The 19,043-nt window shown below is 39.8% G+C and overlaps 1 protein-coding gene across 2 annotated transcripts in view; it reads left to right on the top strand.

Annotated features, from left to right (window-relative positions):
• Positions 1-19,043, top strand: part of kcnh3 (potassium voltage-gated channel, subfamily H (eag-related), member 3) — a 159,499-nt gene that overhangs the window by 114,030 nt on the left and 26,426 nt on the right. For both annotated transcript variants that reach the window (XM_074657691.1, XM_074657690.1), the window contains exons 4-8: positions 2,756-2,895; positions 4,202-4,460; positions 7,198-7,355; positions 7,990-8,191; positions 16,324-16,698. In XM_074657691.1, the coding sequence (XP_074513792.1) occupies positions 2,756-2,895; positions 4,202-4,460; positions 7,198-7,355; positions 7,990-8,191; positions 16,324-16,698 (1,134 nt within the window). The remainder of the gene's footprint in view (positions 1-2,755; positions 2,896-4,201; positions 4,461-7,197; positions 7,356-7,989; positions 8,192-16,323; positions 16,699-19,043) is intronic.

Raw genomic sequence — 19,043 nt, 5'->3', positions numbered from 1 at the left:
TTTTGGAGTTCAAAAGCTCCACAATCGCCCCGGGCGTAGCTCGCTCGCCAGCTGGCCGGTGACGCTCCAGAGCAGCAAAGGGACGAGGGAAGAGGAAAGAGCAGACTCTGATGGGTCAACAAAATTTACGTTACTCAAACTGCCTTTTCAGTTAAGTTACAGCAACAAAACAGTGGAATGATGTCCCTACAGGTATTAGAGTAATGTTAAAACGGGTCAACAAACACAACAACTTTCATACAGGAGACCGGTGTTTTGTTTTGTAAGTTACGTTTGTGACATTTATTTCCATACCTACCTGTGTTACGTTGTTTCTGCACATATTTTACTTAGTTTACGCACCTGTTTTAAGCCCGACCATGACGTTTTTCCTTAACCTAACAAAGTGATTTTGTTGCCTAAGCCTAACTTCGGACTGTTGTTTTGTTACGTGGCGTACAAATGACACACGAAAAGCCTAAAATGCGTCCTCCTTGTAATATCATGCTGTTTACAGTATATGCCTTCCCGTTAGACTGGGTTGCTGAAAACATACACTGTGTTTATGCCACATGTTTATTCATAATAATGGATTTGTGAATAACCGCCAACTTCACAGTACATACGGAGAGAAAGAAAGAGTCCCAGTGACAGTGGTTAGTCTCTCCATGCTGTTTGAAATCCTCCCTAGATACGATGAACAAATCAAATTTACTGTCTGAATATGAAAATGATTTGGTTACAGGGGTTGCCAAGCATGGCATCATATTATAGACGGACAGAGGGACAATCATAATAGGAAATGTACAGTGGAAATGGAGAGAACAAGAAAAGACTTTCCGTCGTTGATGATGGCTTAACAGAAAACAACTCCCTTTACTTATGAATCTACCTGCTCTACTTCTCTGTGTCATTTTTCCTTCTCTACCTTACCTGATCTTTATCATGTTTTCATCATTGATTCTGTTCTGTAAATACGGATCTGGAGCAGAGCCCAGAGCATCGAATGCTACCTAAAGAACTCCCTGTTTAGTCGATAAAAAGCCACGAGGGCAGACAGCAGGTCAATATGACATTAAATATTTACACAAACAGTGGAGCAGCATGTGTACAACGGAGTAGAGAGCTGGCACAGAGGAGTTACGATCTAATACACAGGGACTTCCACTCTGAAACACGTTTACAAAGAGAGCCACGTGACACTGTAGGCTGCTTTACTGAGACAGCGTCATGGTATAAGCTGATTTGCATGAGGTGGGAACATACAGTTGATGTCTTTCTCTGCATCTGACTTATAAAATATAGCAGTTAAAACCCTCTTGAAGCTAGAGTTGGTATGAAACTAAAAGACCTAAGGAATCCATGTCATGCTAAGCTTGTCAGGAAGGAGGCTAAATAACGCTCCAAAGTTAATTTTGGTGAGGAAAAACTGGTATGGCCATTTTCAAAAGGGGTCTCTTGACCTCTGACCTCCAGATATGTGAATGAAAATGGGTTCTATGGGTACCCACGAGTCTCCCCTTTACAGACATGCCCACTTTATGATAATCACATGCAGTTTTTTGAAAGCAGTATGAATGTGTCATTTTCGTCTATTCTAACAATGATGTATTTGAATATTTCTGCATACTGGGGTCCCTAAACAGTGTTGGAATTACATAAATTGGGTATCACTGTAAAGCTGAGACTCTTGTGGATCCAAAGAGCCCAACTGTATTCATGTGTGATGATCTTAATCCCCACAGTAGCCATTTCATTGTAGTGAAACCATTTTTTGAAACTTGACCTCACTGTATAAAATGACCTGTGGTGACCTCTAGGATAATCACAGCCTCATTAAACTTTACAGCCACAAACTAGAGACCTAGAGCATTCAGAGGATGGATGGCTTTCCTAGCCAGATTGACAATAAGGGGGTTTCTGAGCAGTTTCCAGAACAGAAGTGTTTGCCATCCAAAACGCTGAAAAATGCAATTCTTGCAGAAATCTCCAAATGTCAAAAGTTTTTTATTCCAAATCCCAGCATGGCTTTAGCTCTGGTGTTCCTCAAGATCTTGGTGTCTTAATGTGGTATTTTGGAGGGATTATTGACAATTTTGTATCAATTCTCGAGTGGTAAAAAATGGTTAAATTTACCACCAAATCTGTGTAACAAATGGTATCAACCCAAACATTACTGCAGCATGAGACAAAATAAAGCATGGGAATGGTCATCACATACTCCCATCATAGTGTGCTAAACACTTATACACTTTCACAATTTATTTTAAGTAATTAAATCATGTTTTTTATTTATTTTTTATTTACTGCATCTCAAATGACTCTTCAGGTTGCAAGCTTTGTTTGTCTTTGTTGACCTGCTGTCTCCCCCTAAAGACCCCCTGTACCCCCCTAAAAAAGACAAAAGCACGTCTATGGCGGGTGTCAGAGGGTTAATGTTTATAGTCTCGTCTCAGTGATGAATCAGAAATAGAAGCCATTTAAATCCTCCTTTGTCTCCCTCTTCCCTTTCCGTCTATATTGTCGTCCTCTGTCTCCTGTGATGTGTACTGCACTAAGAATCTGGTAGCTTGGATTTGCTTGAATTTTTAATTTTTATCAGTTCTTGAGTGGTTAAAAAAATGGTTAAATGTAGGACCAAATCTGTGTAACAAATGGTATTAACCCCAAAAGCACTGTCTCTTGGCTCAGAGTGTTTCAACCGACACAGAGCTCGGTCTTAATTCTCCCCCTGTGTTGTGGATTGTGGCTCAACATGTTCCCATCTCCTCCACAGACGAGGAGACGGGTCTGGAGGTGCATCAGGTAACTCGCCCTCCAGGCTTCAACTCCAACCGCCGCCGTAGCAGAGCTGTCCTCTACCACCTGTCAGGACACCTGCAGAAACAAGACAAGAGCAAACTGAAGCTCAACAATGTAAGTTTCTCTGCATTCATGCTCAGTCACCACACAGGTTCATTATATTTATAAGATGTTTGTTTGCCAGATAATGTATTGCATACCAAACTAGCGGCAGACTGCTTCTCATGCAATCATTATTGTTACTTTTGAGACTTTTGCACTGATGATTACATTCAAGTCACAGAGGGAAGGATAAATATAGTACAAGCCAATCGTTAAAATCCCTACAGGTTGTTCAACAACAAAGAATCCAGATTCTTCAAAGACTCCAGATGGCATAAGAAAGGTTATATGCTACTTTACAATAAAAAGAAGTTTGTTTTTTCCCCAAGATGTTTCTTAAACCAAACAACAAGGTCTAGCGTTGTGGTAGATCTGCTGCAGTCCACCCACCCTGACAGATGGTACAGTATGAAGGTCATCTGGAGTGTGTTGCTCACTTCTGTTTGACTTTGGGGTAAAAGTGCTGCATTTCGCTGATGTCAGTGATAAAACAAACATGCAGACCTGTGCAGTTTACATCCTGCAAGTGTGACGCCCACTTATTGAGGGATTATATATTATAAGGGATCAGTGGGCAACCTCTGGGGTCTGAGAAGTGAAGCTGAAGTACCTCAAACTTGCATTCTTTCTAACAGCCAGCAGGGGGCGACTCCTCTGGTTGCTAAAAGAAGTCTGATTGTATAGAAGTCTATGAGAAAATGAGCCTACTTCTCTCTTGATTTATTACCTCAGTAAACATTGTAAACATGAGTTTATGGCCTCAATCGCTAGTTTCAAGTCTTCTTCAATACAGCAGGATGTTCATTTAGTAAATTATGGTCCCATTTAGAGTCAAATAGACCATAAAGCAGGGGATGCTTTAGGGCGGGGTTACCTTGTGATGGACATGTCGCCACCATGGCGTTGCCCGTGCAAAATCCAAGATGATGACGGACAAAATGCCACAGTATTTGACATCATTTTATTTCTGCTTTTTCCAACACTGAATGAAAACTCTGCGATATAACACACTTAAAATGAGTGAAGTGCAGTTTTTACGGCTGCACTGTTGCATGAAAAACTCTAAATGTCCTGTGAAATATTTGATTATACACGCTGTAATTCTACCTGACACACAGCTCACTTGTACTTGGTATTGTTGGAGACCTTGGGATCTTGACTAGAATTTCTATTAGACTTTTGTGGGTTTTCATAACACCTGTCTGCACTACATGAGCTTGAAGAGGTTCAGTGAACATAAGAACACGTTTAAAAACGTGAACAAGAGAAAGAGAGAGGTGGTGTTAACCTCTTTCTCTCTCCCTGTAATCTAATCCAGAACATGTTCGGGGACAAGCCTCCGATCCCGGAATACAAGGTAGCAGCCATCCAGAAATCCCGCTTCATCCTGCTCCACTATGGGACCTTCAAGGCCGGCTGGGATTGGTTGATCCTGCTGGCGACCTTCTACGTGGCCGTCACCGTGCCCTACAACGTGTGTTTCACCGTGGTGGGAGTGCGGGACGAAGGGAGCAGCACCGCCCCACGAAGCCCGCCCAGCGTCAGCGACATCCTTGTAGAGATCCTGTTTATTTTAGGTGAGAGAACGTACTTTTGTTTGTTAAGCTAAATTACTTTCTCTCGTGACAAACACACTGACGGAGGACACACACCTGTTTGATAAGTGCTTTCTTTTATCAAACACTAGCTTCAGTAATTAACAAGATTTAATGATCGTAAAGATCGTCTATTTGTTGGACGTATTCCCGCCCCTGATGGGAAGTCAATAAAGCAGCCCGTCTCTGAGAGGCTCATCAGTCATGATAAAAGTTTAGCTGAAGTTTTTAATGATGCATACTCACAGCAGTGAAAAGGATATGAGCCATTCACAACAGCCCATTACGTCTCATTGTTAACTCATTTCCTAGAAAACAACAGGCCTCTCTGTCCCCGCCGTTGTCCATCTAACAGTAGGAGAGTAGTATGAGTGCTCTTCAATGGACAATTTGCCTTAATGGGAAAGCAAACTTCTGCAATGAAATTATACGAGCCACCCGCAGTTAAAGATATCCTGTTTGTTAGGACTAATAGGCCTGTTTATCACTACGGTCACTCATTGAAATGTGCCATCAGGCTTCTGATTATTGGCTCATTTTTGTTTATAAAGCTGCTTTTTATGAATTAACTACATCCCAAAGACTCCTGTTAAGCCCTGGAACATGGAATAGCAGGTTAACTTGAGTCATGCTGGTGGTTTTGACATGTTTGAGCCAGTTAACAACAAATTGCATCACTGCTTTTAGACATTTCTGTTAATGTTTAAACAATACTGTATGAGACTGTTTTATGTTATTTATTGGAGCATTCAAGGAGGAAGATTTAAAGGAACACTTCACCCACAAAATGACCATTTGTATATCAATAACTCACCCTGTTTTACTTAGAATTCTTGTAAAAAACTTTGTTTTTCTCTCATGCCTCCGTGGTGAACGAAGAATCAAACAAACGGAGAGGAGTCTTGATGAATTGAAGTAAATGAGGGTCGCGTTTAACAAAAGCAAAACTATATAAAAACATACGTTTACAAATTCGAACACAATTCGTACAGTATAATCCAAGTCTCATGTATCCAGTCGTATGCTGACTACTTCCCAAACACATGCATCTTTGCTAAAACCTTAATATTTAAAACACTTCCGCATAAACAGTCACAGGCTTGAGCAGACGCGCCTGTCCGTGCGAGTCCGGACGTGTCCGAACGTGTCCGAAGTGTTTTAATAGTAATGTTTTAGCAAAGATGCATGTGTTTGGGAAGTAGTGAGCATATGACTTCATGGGAGTGTGAGAGTTTGTAAACCAACCCCCATTTACTTCAAAGGGATCTTTAAGTATTTATATATTAAGTTTCCTATTTTATTGAAAACTTTGGAAATTGGTGGCTTCCTGGAAGGTAATAATCTAATCTATAAACTGACATTTGAAAATAATCGCTAATGCAGTATAAACTTAAAGGGCAGGTCCGTTATATTGTTTTGTTTTTGTTGAGGTTTATATATCATTCTGTAGCTTCACAGTAGTCCCTTATGTATTCACATCCGAAGTACGTATGTTTTAGCATCAAAATGCCATCTAAAAACGTTTTCCTATGTGACCTGACGAGGCTTTCAGCATGATGACGTTCTACATGCAGTATATATGCATATATCCTTATTCATAGTCAGTGTGTATTATAGTAAATTGTTTGGAAGTCAGAATGCTCCCAGTTTGGAGAAGCAGGCAGGAGTACCGGCACGGAAGCTAAGTAATGTCCTGCTGTGGACGCCACGTTAGTTCGGATCCAAAAATCACACAATAACACAAACAGACTTAGCGATGGATGCAGCGGTAGACCAGCAACTCTTGTGTTGTGAGAGGTCAAATTACTGTTTTTTTTAATGGAGTCTGGTGGCTTTGAAGACGGCAATAAAACAGCTTCACTCTCCTGTCAGAAAGGAGAGTGAAAAAGTAAAGGTAAAGCGGTGAAAATATTCTAAATATAGCGTACACTTAAACTGATATTGATTATTTTAGGTGCTTAAAATACGTTTTTCCACTACCTCACCGTCAGACAGCCCTTTCTGACAGGGAACTGAAGCTGTTATATCACTCTCTTCAAAGCCACCAGACTCCATTCATAAAAGCAGTCATTTTAACTCGCAGAACACGGGAGTATAAATACAACCCCACTTCAAAAAATCCAAACTAACCCCTTTCAGTTATTTCCAAACTTAACACAGCTGACTTTGACTCAGCTAGTGCTAGCGTTCACATTATTCATCACCTTATTGATTTGCTTACTTTGGTAACCTATGTCACTGCTTTTTGCCAATGACTGAGATGGCGTTTCCATTTGAAAAAAAGGGAAAAGAACGCATCATGGACCCGCCCTTTCATTTTCGATGAAGGTCAGACCTGAGAGTTTTAAACCTGATTAGAAAAAAGACTTTTAGTTTAACTCTTCTCTTTGCTCTGCCTGAATAAAGTTTTGTTTTCTGCGATTAGTTTTGCAACTTCAAGAGCACCTTTAATTTCCCTGGAGATACTGTATATGAAACTGACTGAGGACTTTTTGGCTTCTGCATACTTATTGTGTTTTGAGTTTTGTTTTTAGTCAGTCTGCTATAACGTGCAGTTTATGAAGTGCTGACATCTCTTTCTCTGTTCTCGTCAAACTTACATTGTGATTCGCTGAATAACCATCGCTGCTCTGTATGTTAGTCGTCATCGTTTGTCACCTTCACCGTCCTGTTGGTGATTCCTGCTGTCAGCTTCTGCTGTTGTTGTCGTCCTCTGCAGACATACTGCTGAACTTTCGAACTACTTTTGTGAGCACGTCGGGTCAGGTCGTGTACGACGCCCGCTCCATCTGCGTTCACTACGTCACCACCTGGCTCTTTGTCGATCTCATTGCCGCCCTGCCCTTTGACCTGCTGTATGCTTTCAACGTCAGCGTGGTGAGTCTCCTCTGTGTGTGTCTACATTAACAAAGTGTGGCTTCTTATTTCACCTTTTGTTTCTCTCTAGGAAAGAAAAGCACTTGAATGTGGACACATAGTCTGTCTCTTCCTCCTACATTCACCCTCCACACTAACACACCCAATGGCAACGAGCCAAATGAGGAGAAAGAGAGAAAATGACTGCATAATGCCGTCGGCTTCCTCGTGAATTTATTAGATCAACATTTCATCCAAACTGATGCTCATCAGACAAACAAATGGCACCGAGCCAATCTGGTGTTAGTGCACACACTGCAAGTCTCATTAACTTTGTGTTTCCATGCTCTAAATGCTACAAGATGATTCAAACTGTCGGCTAAAGTACTACACATGCATGCAAAATGAGTATTGAGTTTTAAATTTTAATATGGAGGAGAAAAATGTTTCATATCATGTGAAGAATAAATTAAACATCCATCTTTTGAATAAAACTGTCAACTCCACGAGGGAAGTATTAATAGCACATGACGAAGGAATGAATAAACGATCACACTTTTACACTTCATTCATTTATATTTATATTTAAGAAGCACTGGAGGTTGAGACTGCGTGTGTGATCTGGTGTGGTATATGTATGTATCTTTCTGTGCAGTACTTTGGCGTCCACCTGCTGAAGACGGTCCGGCTGCTTCGGTTGCTGCGGCTGCTGCAGAAGCTGGAGCGATACTCCCAGTACAGCGCTGTGGTTCTCACGCTGCTGATGTCCATGTTCGCCCTGCTGGCCCACTGGATGGCCTGCGTCTGGTACTTCATAGGTCGCAAGGAGATCGAAAGTCCTAGCTCCTGGGATATCGGTCAGTGCACACTCTTTTACTCAACTTTTACTTCAGTGTATCTATGATAATAATCCAGTAGTATATCTAATAATATAAACCTCTGATAGTAACCATTCTGCATAATAAAAACTTTTACTTTTAATACTTTTACACCTACTATGAGGAACTTGGCGGTCCATGTGGACAAAAGCGATGGTATTCCCGAGCACCAGAGTCCCCTTAGAAAACCTCTCATTTTACTGCAGGCTCTGACAGTCTGCCCCCGTTCAGTCCTGGTTCTGGTTCTCCCGTGCCTCCCTTCCCTCCAGCGGGCCCAGCAATATGGCCTGGGCCTCTGGGCAGCGTGGTGTCTGTGTTGGAGCAGTGAGGCGAAGCTCTGCTCTCCGCCTCCTGCCAGGTCGAAGGCGGCAGCGAAGCCGGATCTGTGTCTTTCCACGGCGGGTTTATTGTTGCCAGACGCCCCCGCTGGAGTCTGAGCTGAAGGAGTTTCTGGTGAACTTACGTTCTGTAAATCGTTTGGTCTGATGCTGCTGAGAATCGGACCTGACGACAAGCACTAAGAATAACTGTATATGAATAACCAATATTCTAGCTGATGGTCTTATTTACTTACGTAGGTCGTATAGAGGCATCAGTATTAAATTGAGACAGTTTCATAACCAGTTAAAAGTTCCTCACACTTCTGCACTTTTGTTCAAGTAAAAAATTTGAACCTTTATGGGTGGCATGTTGTGTTCAGCCCTGTCGCCTCAGTTTCAGTAAGACGGTTGTGTGTTTGAACCCGTCGGCCGGCTGGGTGGAGTTTGCATGTTCAATCTGCCTGCATTGATTTCCTCCCACAGTCTATAAACATGGTGGTTAGATTAATAACGGATGTAAGTACTTCTTCCACACAGACATACGTCACAGATGTCAGTCCGTGAAGCTACTTTTATAACCTTCACTTGTTACCAAGTTGTCGAGGCTAAATAAAATGTTCCTATTAGGTATTTACAGTAAACTGTGCACTCCTCAGCTCTATATTTAGTGTCTGTGGGGTGGGAGTGGTGGAAAAAACCTCTCTGAAGCTGCTTAATGGTCCATTTTTCTCTGGGTGAAAAGCTTTTAGTGCACAAGTTTTTAATTGTATACTGTAAATATCCTGCCAGCGACAGACACCAGAATTTCATTTGGGCAAATTGAGCAAATCTAAGATCACTCTTCTCAATTACACTGTAAACTCTGTCCCCAGGAAAAACATTTTTAGTGCTCCCAAATGCAGATTAAATGAGATTTTATCTTATTACAGCCCCTCTTTATGGTTTAGTATGATGAGATGTGTAGTGGTTGCCATGATCGGCTTTAACCGTTTGCACATTCACCTACCTCGTCTTGCTTGAAAGACAGGTCTAAGATGACACCTCAGCAGAGTAATGTCAGTAATTTTGTATCCACAACAAAGGCGCCGAAGCAGTTACGCGAAAATACGGCCCCCACGTGTCTCAATTTTCAGCACGACCGATGCTTTTAATAAGACGAAGCTCTGTTGATATTCCGCGAGCATCTCTCGGTGGAGAGTCTCAAATCCTGCGGGGGACATGAAACTCTGGCACACAATATGATAAACTTGTAAACACGTACAAACAGACAGGCAAGTTTCCCAGGGAGCAATCTTTAATTCTTCTGACTGTGAACCGGAGCAAAGATCAACACGAGTCTTTGTGTGTCTTCGGCATGTTGTTGAGTCAAATAATAAACAGCGTGTTTTCTATGGACTCAGGGACACATAACGAGATGTTTACTTCTCTGCTTATTCTCCCTCGTTCTCTCTCACTCGCTGCCTCATTCTCCCTCACTCCATCTCCCTTTCTCTCTCTCACATTGATTTGTACCAACCTACCTATCATTATTCTTTCAGCAAACCACATAATGACAGACAGTCACACCGCAGTCAATTCATGTCAGAGCTCCCTCGATTTACTATTCAGATAAACGGGGGGATCCAGGGCACAACAAAGACCGGTCCGACCTTTCCGTGACACCAACTGTGATTCACAATAAAGGTCTGATATCGGCATGTACGGAGGTCTGTCTGCCAGTCAATTGGGTGGTACTTGTTGGGAGAGGTACAGCTTTGTCTGCAGGGCTATCGGTAATTGAGGGGCAGTGGAGCCACACAAGACACGGTCTACTGAGCTGGACAGAAAAAGAGGATAAAGAAATGGACATATCATGGACAGATCGTCACGCATACTGTAGGAAACTTTAGATTTATCACTCATCTTGCAATTTATTAAGAGCCAGAACATCCAAATTTCAACACAGCGGTAGTCTTAGGCCTTAGAGGAGGCAAGCAGGCGCCAACTACCACCGCTGTCAGTCAAGCAAAAATAACCCCAAATACACAGTACGCTTCTTTAATATTTAATACCTTCATTTTGAAAACCACCACAAGGATGGACACACAATGGAAAAAAACACCCAGCACGTCTCAGAGGAGCTGCATCTGGTGTTTTTCTTATTGTCAACAAACCCCATGAAAAGACCGAGGCTGCTGTCGAATGGTGTTTGTTGCTCAGGAAGGTTCCTAACTAGGACTGCAACTAAGGATTACTTTCATTGTTGTTGTTCTTGATTAATCGATTAGTTGTTTGGTCTATAAAATGTCAGAAAATTTAGACTTTTTTATTTCTTAAAAGTGATTATCAAAATAGTTGGTGATTAATTTAATAGTTGACATCTAATCGATTAATGGTTGCAGCTCTAGTGGCAGCCATGATGAGAGCTGGTCAAGTTCTCTGAATGCTAAAGAAATGTGCTTCAGTGCTTCCTTTCTTATCTCCGTTAACATCCTCTGCTATCTATACTTTTTTATTGGGAGAATAAAGTAAATTGAATTGAGCACAGTAATAACATTACAATAATTTGATTTCAGTCACTGCTGTGACTACTCCCTGACACACCTAGCCGACGCTTTTCGGCCAATTTAGCATGTTGAATCGGTGGAGGAGCTTGTTGACGAGAGAGATCACTCTGATTGGCTGTTCAGCTTAAACGAATCAGTGCGCGAGAAGAGAAACAGATGTGAGGAAAAGCAAAACAACAAATAATAATCTTTATTTATATAGCACCTTTCATTACAAAGTGCTTTACAATAAAAACAGAACACATTTAAAACACAACGATAACGAAATGTACTAAAGTAAAATAACTTAACACATAAAAACCCAGAGAGTAAAACAACTGAAGTGTCATAAAACATAAATAAAATCACAGAAAAGCAATTCTAAAAAAGTGAGTTTTTAAAAGTCGCGACAGAGTTTGCAGCCCTGATTTCTAAAGTCAAGAGGAAAAACACACTTCTCATGTTTCATCTTCATCTCATCTGATCGTTCCAATACACGGATATTTTCACAGCGACTAGGCCGTCTGGGATGAAGCTAAGTGTTGAGTGAGAGTGGTCTGAAAATGGTCGGCAAACTCCGCTTTGTTTCATGTACGTATTATAACAACGGCTTGTATATCTGCCGTCCTCGGTCTTCCAGTTTCCCTTTAAAGACAGAGAGGCAGACGGGAGTTCAGCACCACAGACAGCTCACATGTGAGTCCAGTCAGCTCTGCTCGACAGAGAGGAAGAAATCAGCACCTTGGACAGAGACAGAGGAAACACTGTGAACAGTTTCTACCAAATGAAGAAGAATTAAAGGCCTCATTTACATATTGTCATTTCAAGTGGTTGCCTGAAATGATCATAAATTCGATTCAACATTAAACAGTTTCAACGAAAGCTGCACATGACTCATGAAGGGAGGATTTATAACAGGACTGTTGTATCAGACTTCATCAGTTTTAGCTTTGTTGTACCAAACGATGACTGGCAGGGAAATTATTAGTTGGGTATTCAGGTTGTTTGTCTAATTGTTTTTCTCCTTCTTGTTTTTTGCTTTCTTCTAATCCTCGGCTAGCATGTAAATTCTACAAAGTGTAGCCTTGAGCACTTTATTAAAGAAGATTAAAAATCAACAAATGACCCATGAAGCTTTAAGTATAACTCATAGTGATTTGATCACCTCTTAATAGAAAGCAGCAGGAATCAATAATATTTTAGCATGTGATTTGCACCCTTATTATAAAGTGTTACTGATTTACCTACACAAACAGGCAGTAAGGTGGTTTAAGACAATATGTAGTTTATTAAAGGGGAGAAACTACAGGTGAATAGGGTAAAAGATTTAATTAACAGATATCGCCATGAAACTTCTCCAGTTCATTACTGACCTTAAGACAATTATTTTTTGTTTTACAGTTCTGAAAATATGTATTTAAATATGCAAATTAGATTATTATCTTATTACATTTTAGATAATTTGCATACATTTCCAGAACAGAAATCTGAACATTGGATAAAGTCATTTTTGTTTCATATTGTTGACATATTAGAGCCAACGGTTCTTTTTTATATCTCTTTTTATTACTCCATAAATCAGAAAATACTGTCAACAGCCATAAAAAAGTAATCTTTCGCCATGTTTTTAGGGATAAAATGTTTTATAAATCAGGCTATGAATGATATATGAACAACAGCCTCAGTGAAAACCTTCAGAATATAGATAGGAATGAAACTAGAAAGTTTTGTGTATGTAAGAGTTACTGAAGTGGAGATTTCTGGCTCAGAGTTTGAGAAAAACTTATTTTGAGAAAACAGCCTTCATAGATATGTATCGTAAACACACTACAGGTGAATATAGGGTCAAAAATAACTAATAGATATCACCATGAAACTTCCCCAGTTGATTACTTACATTAAGATTACATTGTCATTTTGTGTTACAAGTTTTCTGAAGTTTTCTGTTTAAGTATGCAAATATACAGAAATTTACAGACGCGAATAGACAAAGTAGTAAAATAAACACCTAAATGTATATCTAGGATGTTTTCTTTCCACTAGTCTGAAAAAAGACATGTTATGGAAGCAAAATAGCCCAAAATCGCAAAATTGACCATGAAAAACAATATTTTTTTCCTGTTAAACACCAAATATTCACTGCTGCCGTTATAGATTATAATTCTTACAGTCTTTAATGCACATTTTTTTATAACAATTTACAGTCTTTAATGCACATTTTTAGATTATAATTTACAGTCTTTAATGCACATTTCTGCACATTTTTAGAGTATAATTTACAGTCTTCAATGCACATTTTTGCACATTTTTAGATAATAATTTACAGTCATTAATGCATATTTTTTAGATAACAATTTACAGTCTTTAATGCACATTTTTAGATTATAATTTACAGTCTTTAATGCACATTTCTGCACATTTTTAGAGTATAATTTACAGTCTTCAATGCACATTTTTGCACATTTTTAGATAATAATTTACAGTCATTAATGCATATTTTTTAGATAACAATTTACAGTCATTAATGCATATTTTTTAGATAACAATTTACAGTCTTCAATGCACATTTCTGCACATATTTTTGATAATAATTTACAGTCTTTAATGCACATTTTTGCACATTTTACATAATAATTTACAGTCTTTAATGCACATTTTTAGATAACAATTTACAGTCTTTAATGCAAATTTTTAGATAATAATTTACAGTCTTTAATGCACTTTTTTGCACATTTTTAGAATATAATTTACAATCTTTAATGCACATTTTTAGATTATAATTTACAGTCTTGAATGCACATTTTTAGATAATAATTTACAATCTTTAATGCACATTTTTAGAATATAATTTACACTCTAATGCACATTTTTAGATTATAATTGACACTCTTTAATGCACATTTTTAGATAATAATTTACAATCTTTAATGCACATTTTTGCACATATCATCTGTCACTTTATGTACGTACCTGACACTGTAAATGTAAATCCTACTCAGTGTACATACAGCATATAGACATCTCCACATGTACATGCTGTACATAATCATCCAGTCCATGTATATCCATCCAGTATTTATTTCTTTGCACTATTTATATTATTGACAACTTACAGAACACTTGACTTGTACTGTATATAGACATATTATTTACTATACTATTACTTTACTTGACTGTAGTTCAGTTAACATCAAGTTAAATTATAGGAAAAACCCTACCCTGCTTCTGTCTTTAGACTTTCAGACTTTATTACAGCGATGTCCTACACTAACATTAGTAAAGCCCCTCACGTTCCCTGATGCGTTGTCAAGATAAAAGAAATTCTTTGTAGTTTACTTTTTTATAAATATCTGATCTCCAGGCATAGACGTGCATACGATATAACGGCTTAGTGAGGTCCACATTTCCTCAGGAAGGCGGAGGTTAAGTTGTGTGCTAATGACAAAGTAATTAGGAAACTACTCAGGTGTTAAAGCCTCTAATGTTGTTGGTTTAGCTGCTTCACTGCTGGGACTCTGCTCACTGCTCGATTGTCACTTCTGCTTATTTATGCTGGCAGGCCGAGAACGCTCTCTCTATCACACACACACACACACACACACACACAAGGTCAAAGCTGCCTGCCTGCGGTGTGTGATGCCGGAGATCAATGAACGGATGCATCCATACTGTATTATTCATATTCCGTCTCTTGCTGTCTTTCTGTTTCTGATTCTGCTGTCAGTACCTCAGCTGGGTTTCACCACTCGTCCTCTCACAAACACAGATTTTTAATAATTTATCCTCGTCCACTTCCTGCTGTCTGCTGTCTCCTTCCTTCTTCCTTCCTCGGTCTATTAAAATCTTCTTTTTCTTTTCTTCCTTCTTTCCTCTGAAGCTGAATTATGTAGATATGTGTAAAAAAAAAAAAAGAACTTGAATCCTCTCTTTCACACACTGGGGTCAAGTCGTTGTTAAGTATAGTATCGACATGTTTCTTACTGAACATTAAATAACTTTGGAACCGTTTATGATAGAGACGAGCTTTAAATTGTGTCTCAACAGTGAGATTCTCAGCTTGTGAGTCTGTCTGTGTTTGTCATCATGGCTTAATGTGGTTCTTGAGACACCTACTGTAGTGTGAACTACCACAGAGGAGGGGAGGTGGATGGGTCCAACAAACACAGGGCTTTCATCCAGAAGACCACTGTTTGTGTCCCGTGTGTTAAGTTTCTCTTTCACTTAACAATCAGCTGTTTGTTTGTGTTCAAAACGTTCAGTTTCATTTTCACTCTACAAACGTTGTAACTTTAAGCCCAACCATGATGTTTTTTCCTCATCCTAACGAAGTGGTTTTGATTCCAAAAATAAAGTGACGCCAGTGGGAGTGACAAAGCGGCAGTAAGAGTTGTGATGAGAACGTGTTGCAGGTGTTTATACAGTATGTCTGTCTTTCTGCAGACAGATTTTGTCCCCGTGATAGCGTTGCAATTGTGCAAGATGCAATCATTAAACTTAACGCGCTTTACGCCCCCAGCCCGATTTGGTGTCGTGGCTGGTCCAGGAAAATATACAATACATGGCTGAACCTCACTGAGGAAAAGGTGTATTTGCACCAAACTTCACATGGAGCTCAAAAACACCTAAATACAAGTTTTCACATTGAAAAAACTAACTTTCCCTGGTGTACTGTGGAGTTATTCAGCAAAACAAAAGTTTTTTTTACTGTTTTTTTAATGTCAAATATGCTACACTCACACAAAGGGAATGCATGATGTTGACTTCACACTGCATTAGAAAGAAAGGGTCGGTTCCCCTGAATCATATGATGAACACTGGAGACTGACTAAAAGAATAAGCTCAGAATTGGCAAAAATATAAAACTATGGCCAGGATTGACTTTGTTTGTGTAGGCTTGTAAAAAGTACAATATTTCCCTCTGAAATGTAGCGGAGTAGAAGTCTAAAGTCCCATAAATTGGAAATACTCATGTAAAGAACAAGTAAATGTACTTAATTACTTTCTACTTTCTTTCTTTCTACTACTGGCTACTGGATTCGTATTACCAAGAGGTGGACAGTTCAGGAAATATTCATCTCTAAATGGGCTTTAGCAGAAAGTTTGTGTACAGAGGGAGATGAAGAAGGTCTAGTTTTGAAAAAGAAGCGTCGATGCTGAAGTGTTTTACCTTTTTATAGTTGAATAAAGAAGGGATTTTTAAAATTGATTTCTCTCTCTCTCTCTCTCTCTCTCTCTCTCTCTCTCTCTCTCTCTCTCTCTCTCTCAGGTTGGCTCCATGAGCTGGCCAAGCGTCTGGGGACGCCCTACTTCCTGCCCCCCCTCACATCGCTGGTCCCCGCCACAGTCAGCAGCCTCCCGGCAAACAGCAGTCAGTGGAACGTGTCGGGGTCAGAGGTCGGAGGGCAGAGCTCCTGGAACTCCAGCCAGTATTACGGAAACACGTCCGGAGGCGAGGTCCAGTCGGCGGCGGGCACCGAGGGCGGGAGTCTTTTGTTGCTGGGCGGCGGCCCGACGATGCGTAGCAGCTACGTGACGTCTCTCTACTTCGCTCTGAGCAGTCTCACCAGCGTGGGATTCGGAAACGTGTCGGCCAACACAGACTCAGAGAAGATCTTCTCCATCTGCACCATGCTCATAGGAGGTGAGAAACACGCGTGTGTTTTAGTTCCACTTTGTATGCATGTAACCTCTGAAGCTCTTCTACTCCTCTCAGTATGAAGTGCTCACTCAGCTCATTATCTGACACCAGTGAGACTTCAACACACAGCTGATAGACTCATCTATTCACTGTCTCATTAGTCCCTTCTTTCTTCATTAAGTGGTTTCATTACAAGTTTAGCTGTGCATTTGTTTATTCATTTCAAGGTTATATCAAAAACTATTGACTACAGTTTCCAGTGAAAGCTGGCTTAAAGTTAGGCCATGAGTCAATAGATTCTGGTGCATACGGGATTTATTTAAATGAACTATTGCGATGATTGTCTGTCACTATTAGTTAGGGACGGGAAAACAATCGATTCACCTACAGTATGCATTTTTTTACAATTTTGAAATTGATTTTTTAATGCCAGAATCAATATATTTGCTTCATTTGAGTCTAAGCAGAGGTAGAAGGAAGTTACTGCTTTTATTTTTATAGTCAGAGTAACGTGATGTCATATCCGTTCCGTATCCGTCAAAAACCAAAACAAACCACAGTTAGCCGAAACGACGAAGCATTAAACGGCGGAGGGTCGGCGTGGATGCGACCTGCACCCTCACATTTTAAATCCAACGTGGTAAACACTACACATCCAGTAAAGTACGGAAACACTTTGGGTTTCACGCATTGACAGGAAAAGCAGAGCTAGACATCACGGCTAAGGCTGCATGTCAAGTTTTATATCTATGGCGACGGACTTGGAGAAGTTAGAGGAAGTATACGCATGTGACTACGTCCGGTTTTCAAAATAAGGTGTTAACAAAGGGAACTGAATATATAAAATAAATATATGGAAATAAGATTGATGTATTATATTCACCAGAAGTATAAAACATTACCTTGTCCCTTATTATTAAAAAGAAAATACCACTAATTTGTGAGGGAAATGTCTTTATTCTTTGATTTTTTGGAAAACATTTAATAAATAATTCCTGACAATGACATCTCTGACTACATACATGCTGAAAATCAAACATTTTTACTGTATTAATTTAGATTATAAGTGTATGATTCAACTTTTCCCCATGATCTAGTGTTAAAAAAGTTAACAAAAATCGCAATAAATCGTAATATCGAATCGCAATACTTAAAAATGAATGCATACCCACTGATTTGACTGATGTATTACGTGACGGTCCTGTTGTGGAAGCGTAGTACCCCCCTCAGGTTAACACTGTTATCTCAGTCAGCAGTGATGCCGTTGTTTTCGCTGTTAGCGCTGTTAGCCGCCGACCCAGCCATCGCCATATTGAGAGCCGTACGGAGGCAACAGAAATCTCACATTTAGCACCTTTACACACTCAAATATCACTAACAATAACACAAAAAAGCAAACAAATGCAGAGAGGATAAGCTCACATATTCCAAACTGTATAAACCAACTCTTCAAGGCTCCTTTGAGACTTGTGGGGAAACTGTTCCACAGTAAGTAGGAACAAAACAATGTGTTTTTGTTCACTAAAAGTTCCACCATTTGAGCGGCGTCTTCCGAAATGTCACTAATCACTGAAAAGCAGCATAGTGTTTGTTAACAATCCTCCAGAAACTGTCCTGAAATGCTCACATTCAACATGTCTTCATGGAGCTTTAAAACTTTAAAACTTATTTTTAATGAGCTGAAGTAATCTGGTTGCCAGCCTTTTGCAATAATAATGAGTATTTATTATTGCTTTACTAAAGCACTGAAATATGTCTTGGATTCAGGACAGCACGACTTGTTCGAGTTCTGAACTCAGATTTTTTGTGCTGATCCGTGAGGACGAGAGCTGAATGTCCTGGAAGGAAGCAATAAAAGCAGAAATGAGAAAGAAATGGAGGGAATGGAAAAGGTTATTCGCTGAGAGAAATGTCAAGATTTATGGTCAGAGGACACGGTGATGTGTGGGGATGTCTCAGGGCTCGGTGCACGTTAAGTGAGCTGTAAATGACCACAAACACACAGACACACACACACACACACTTTTACTACTATACCTGTGAGGACATTCTGTCGACTTACGTTTTTTCTCAGGAGGATAAAACTTTAACAGTAACTACACGTCTGCAGTTATGTGAACTCGCATGTCACAGTGAAACAGGTTTGTTTCCACAGTGAATACATGACACACACGTAGGTATAGGTAATAGATCACACGCTTCACACACTGATTTCCTGGATGATAGAATAATGAAATCTGCTATTTTCCAAGGTGACAATGTGCCTAAATTTGTGCTGAAACTTTGTTATAAAACTAATACTGTGTGTGCTGGAGTGCATCATTTTATTTGTTTAACTGTTTTGATTC

Source organism: Sebastes fasciatus, chromosome 14, assembly GCF_043250625.1.
Source record: "Sebastes fasciatus isolate fSebFas1 chromosome 14, fSebFas1.pri, whole genome shotgun sequence".
Lineage (NCBI taxonomy): Eukaryota > Metazoa > Chordata > Actinopteri > Perciformes > Sebastidae > Sebastes > Sebastes fasciatus.
The sequence above is the reverse complement of the archived record's forward strand: the minus strand, read 5'-3'. Positions and strand labels throughout refer to the sequence as shown.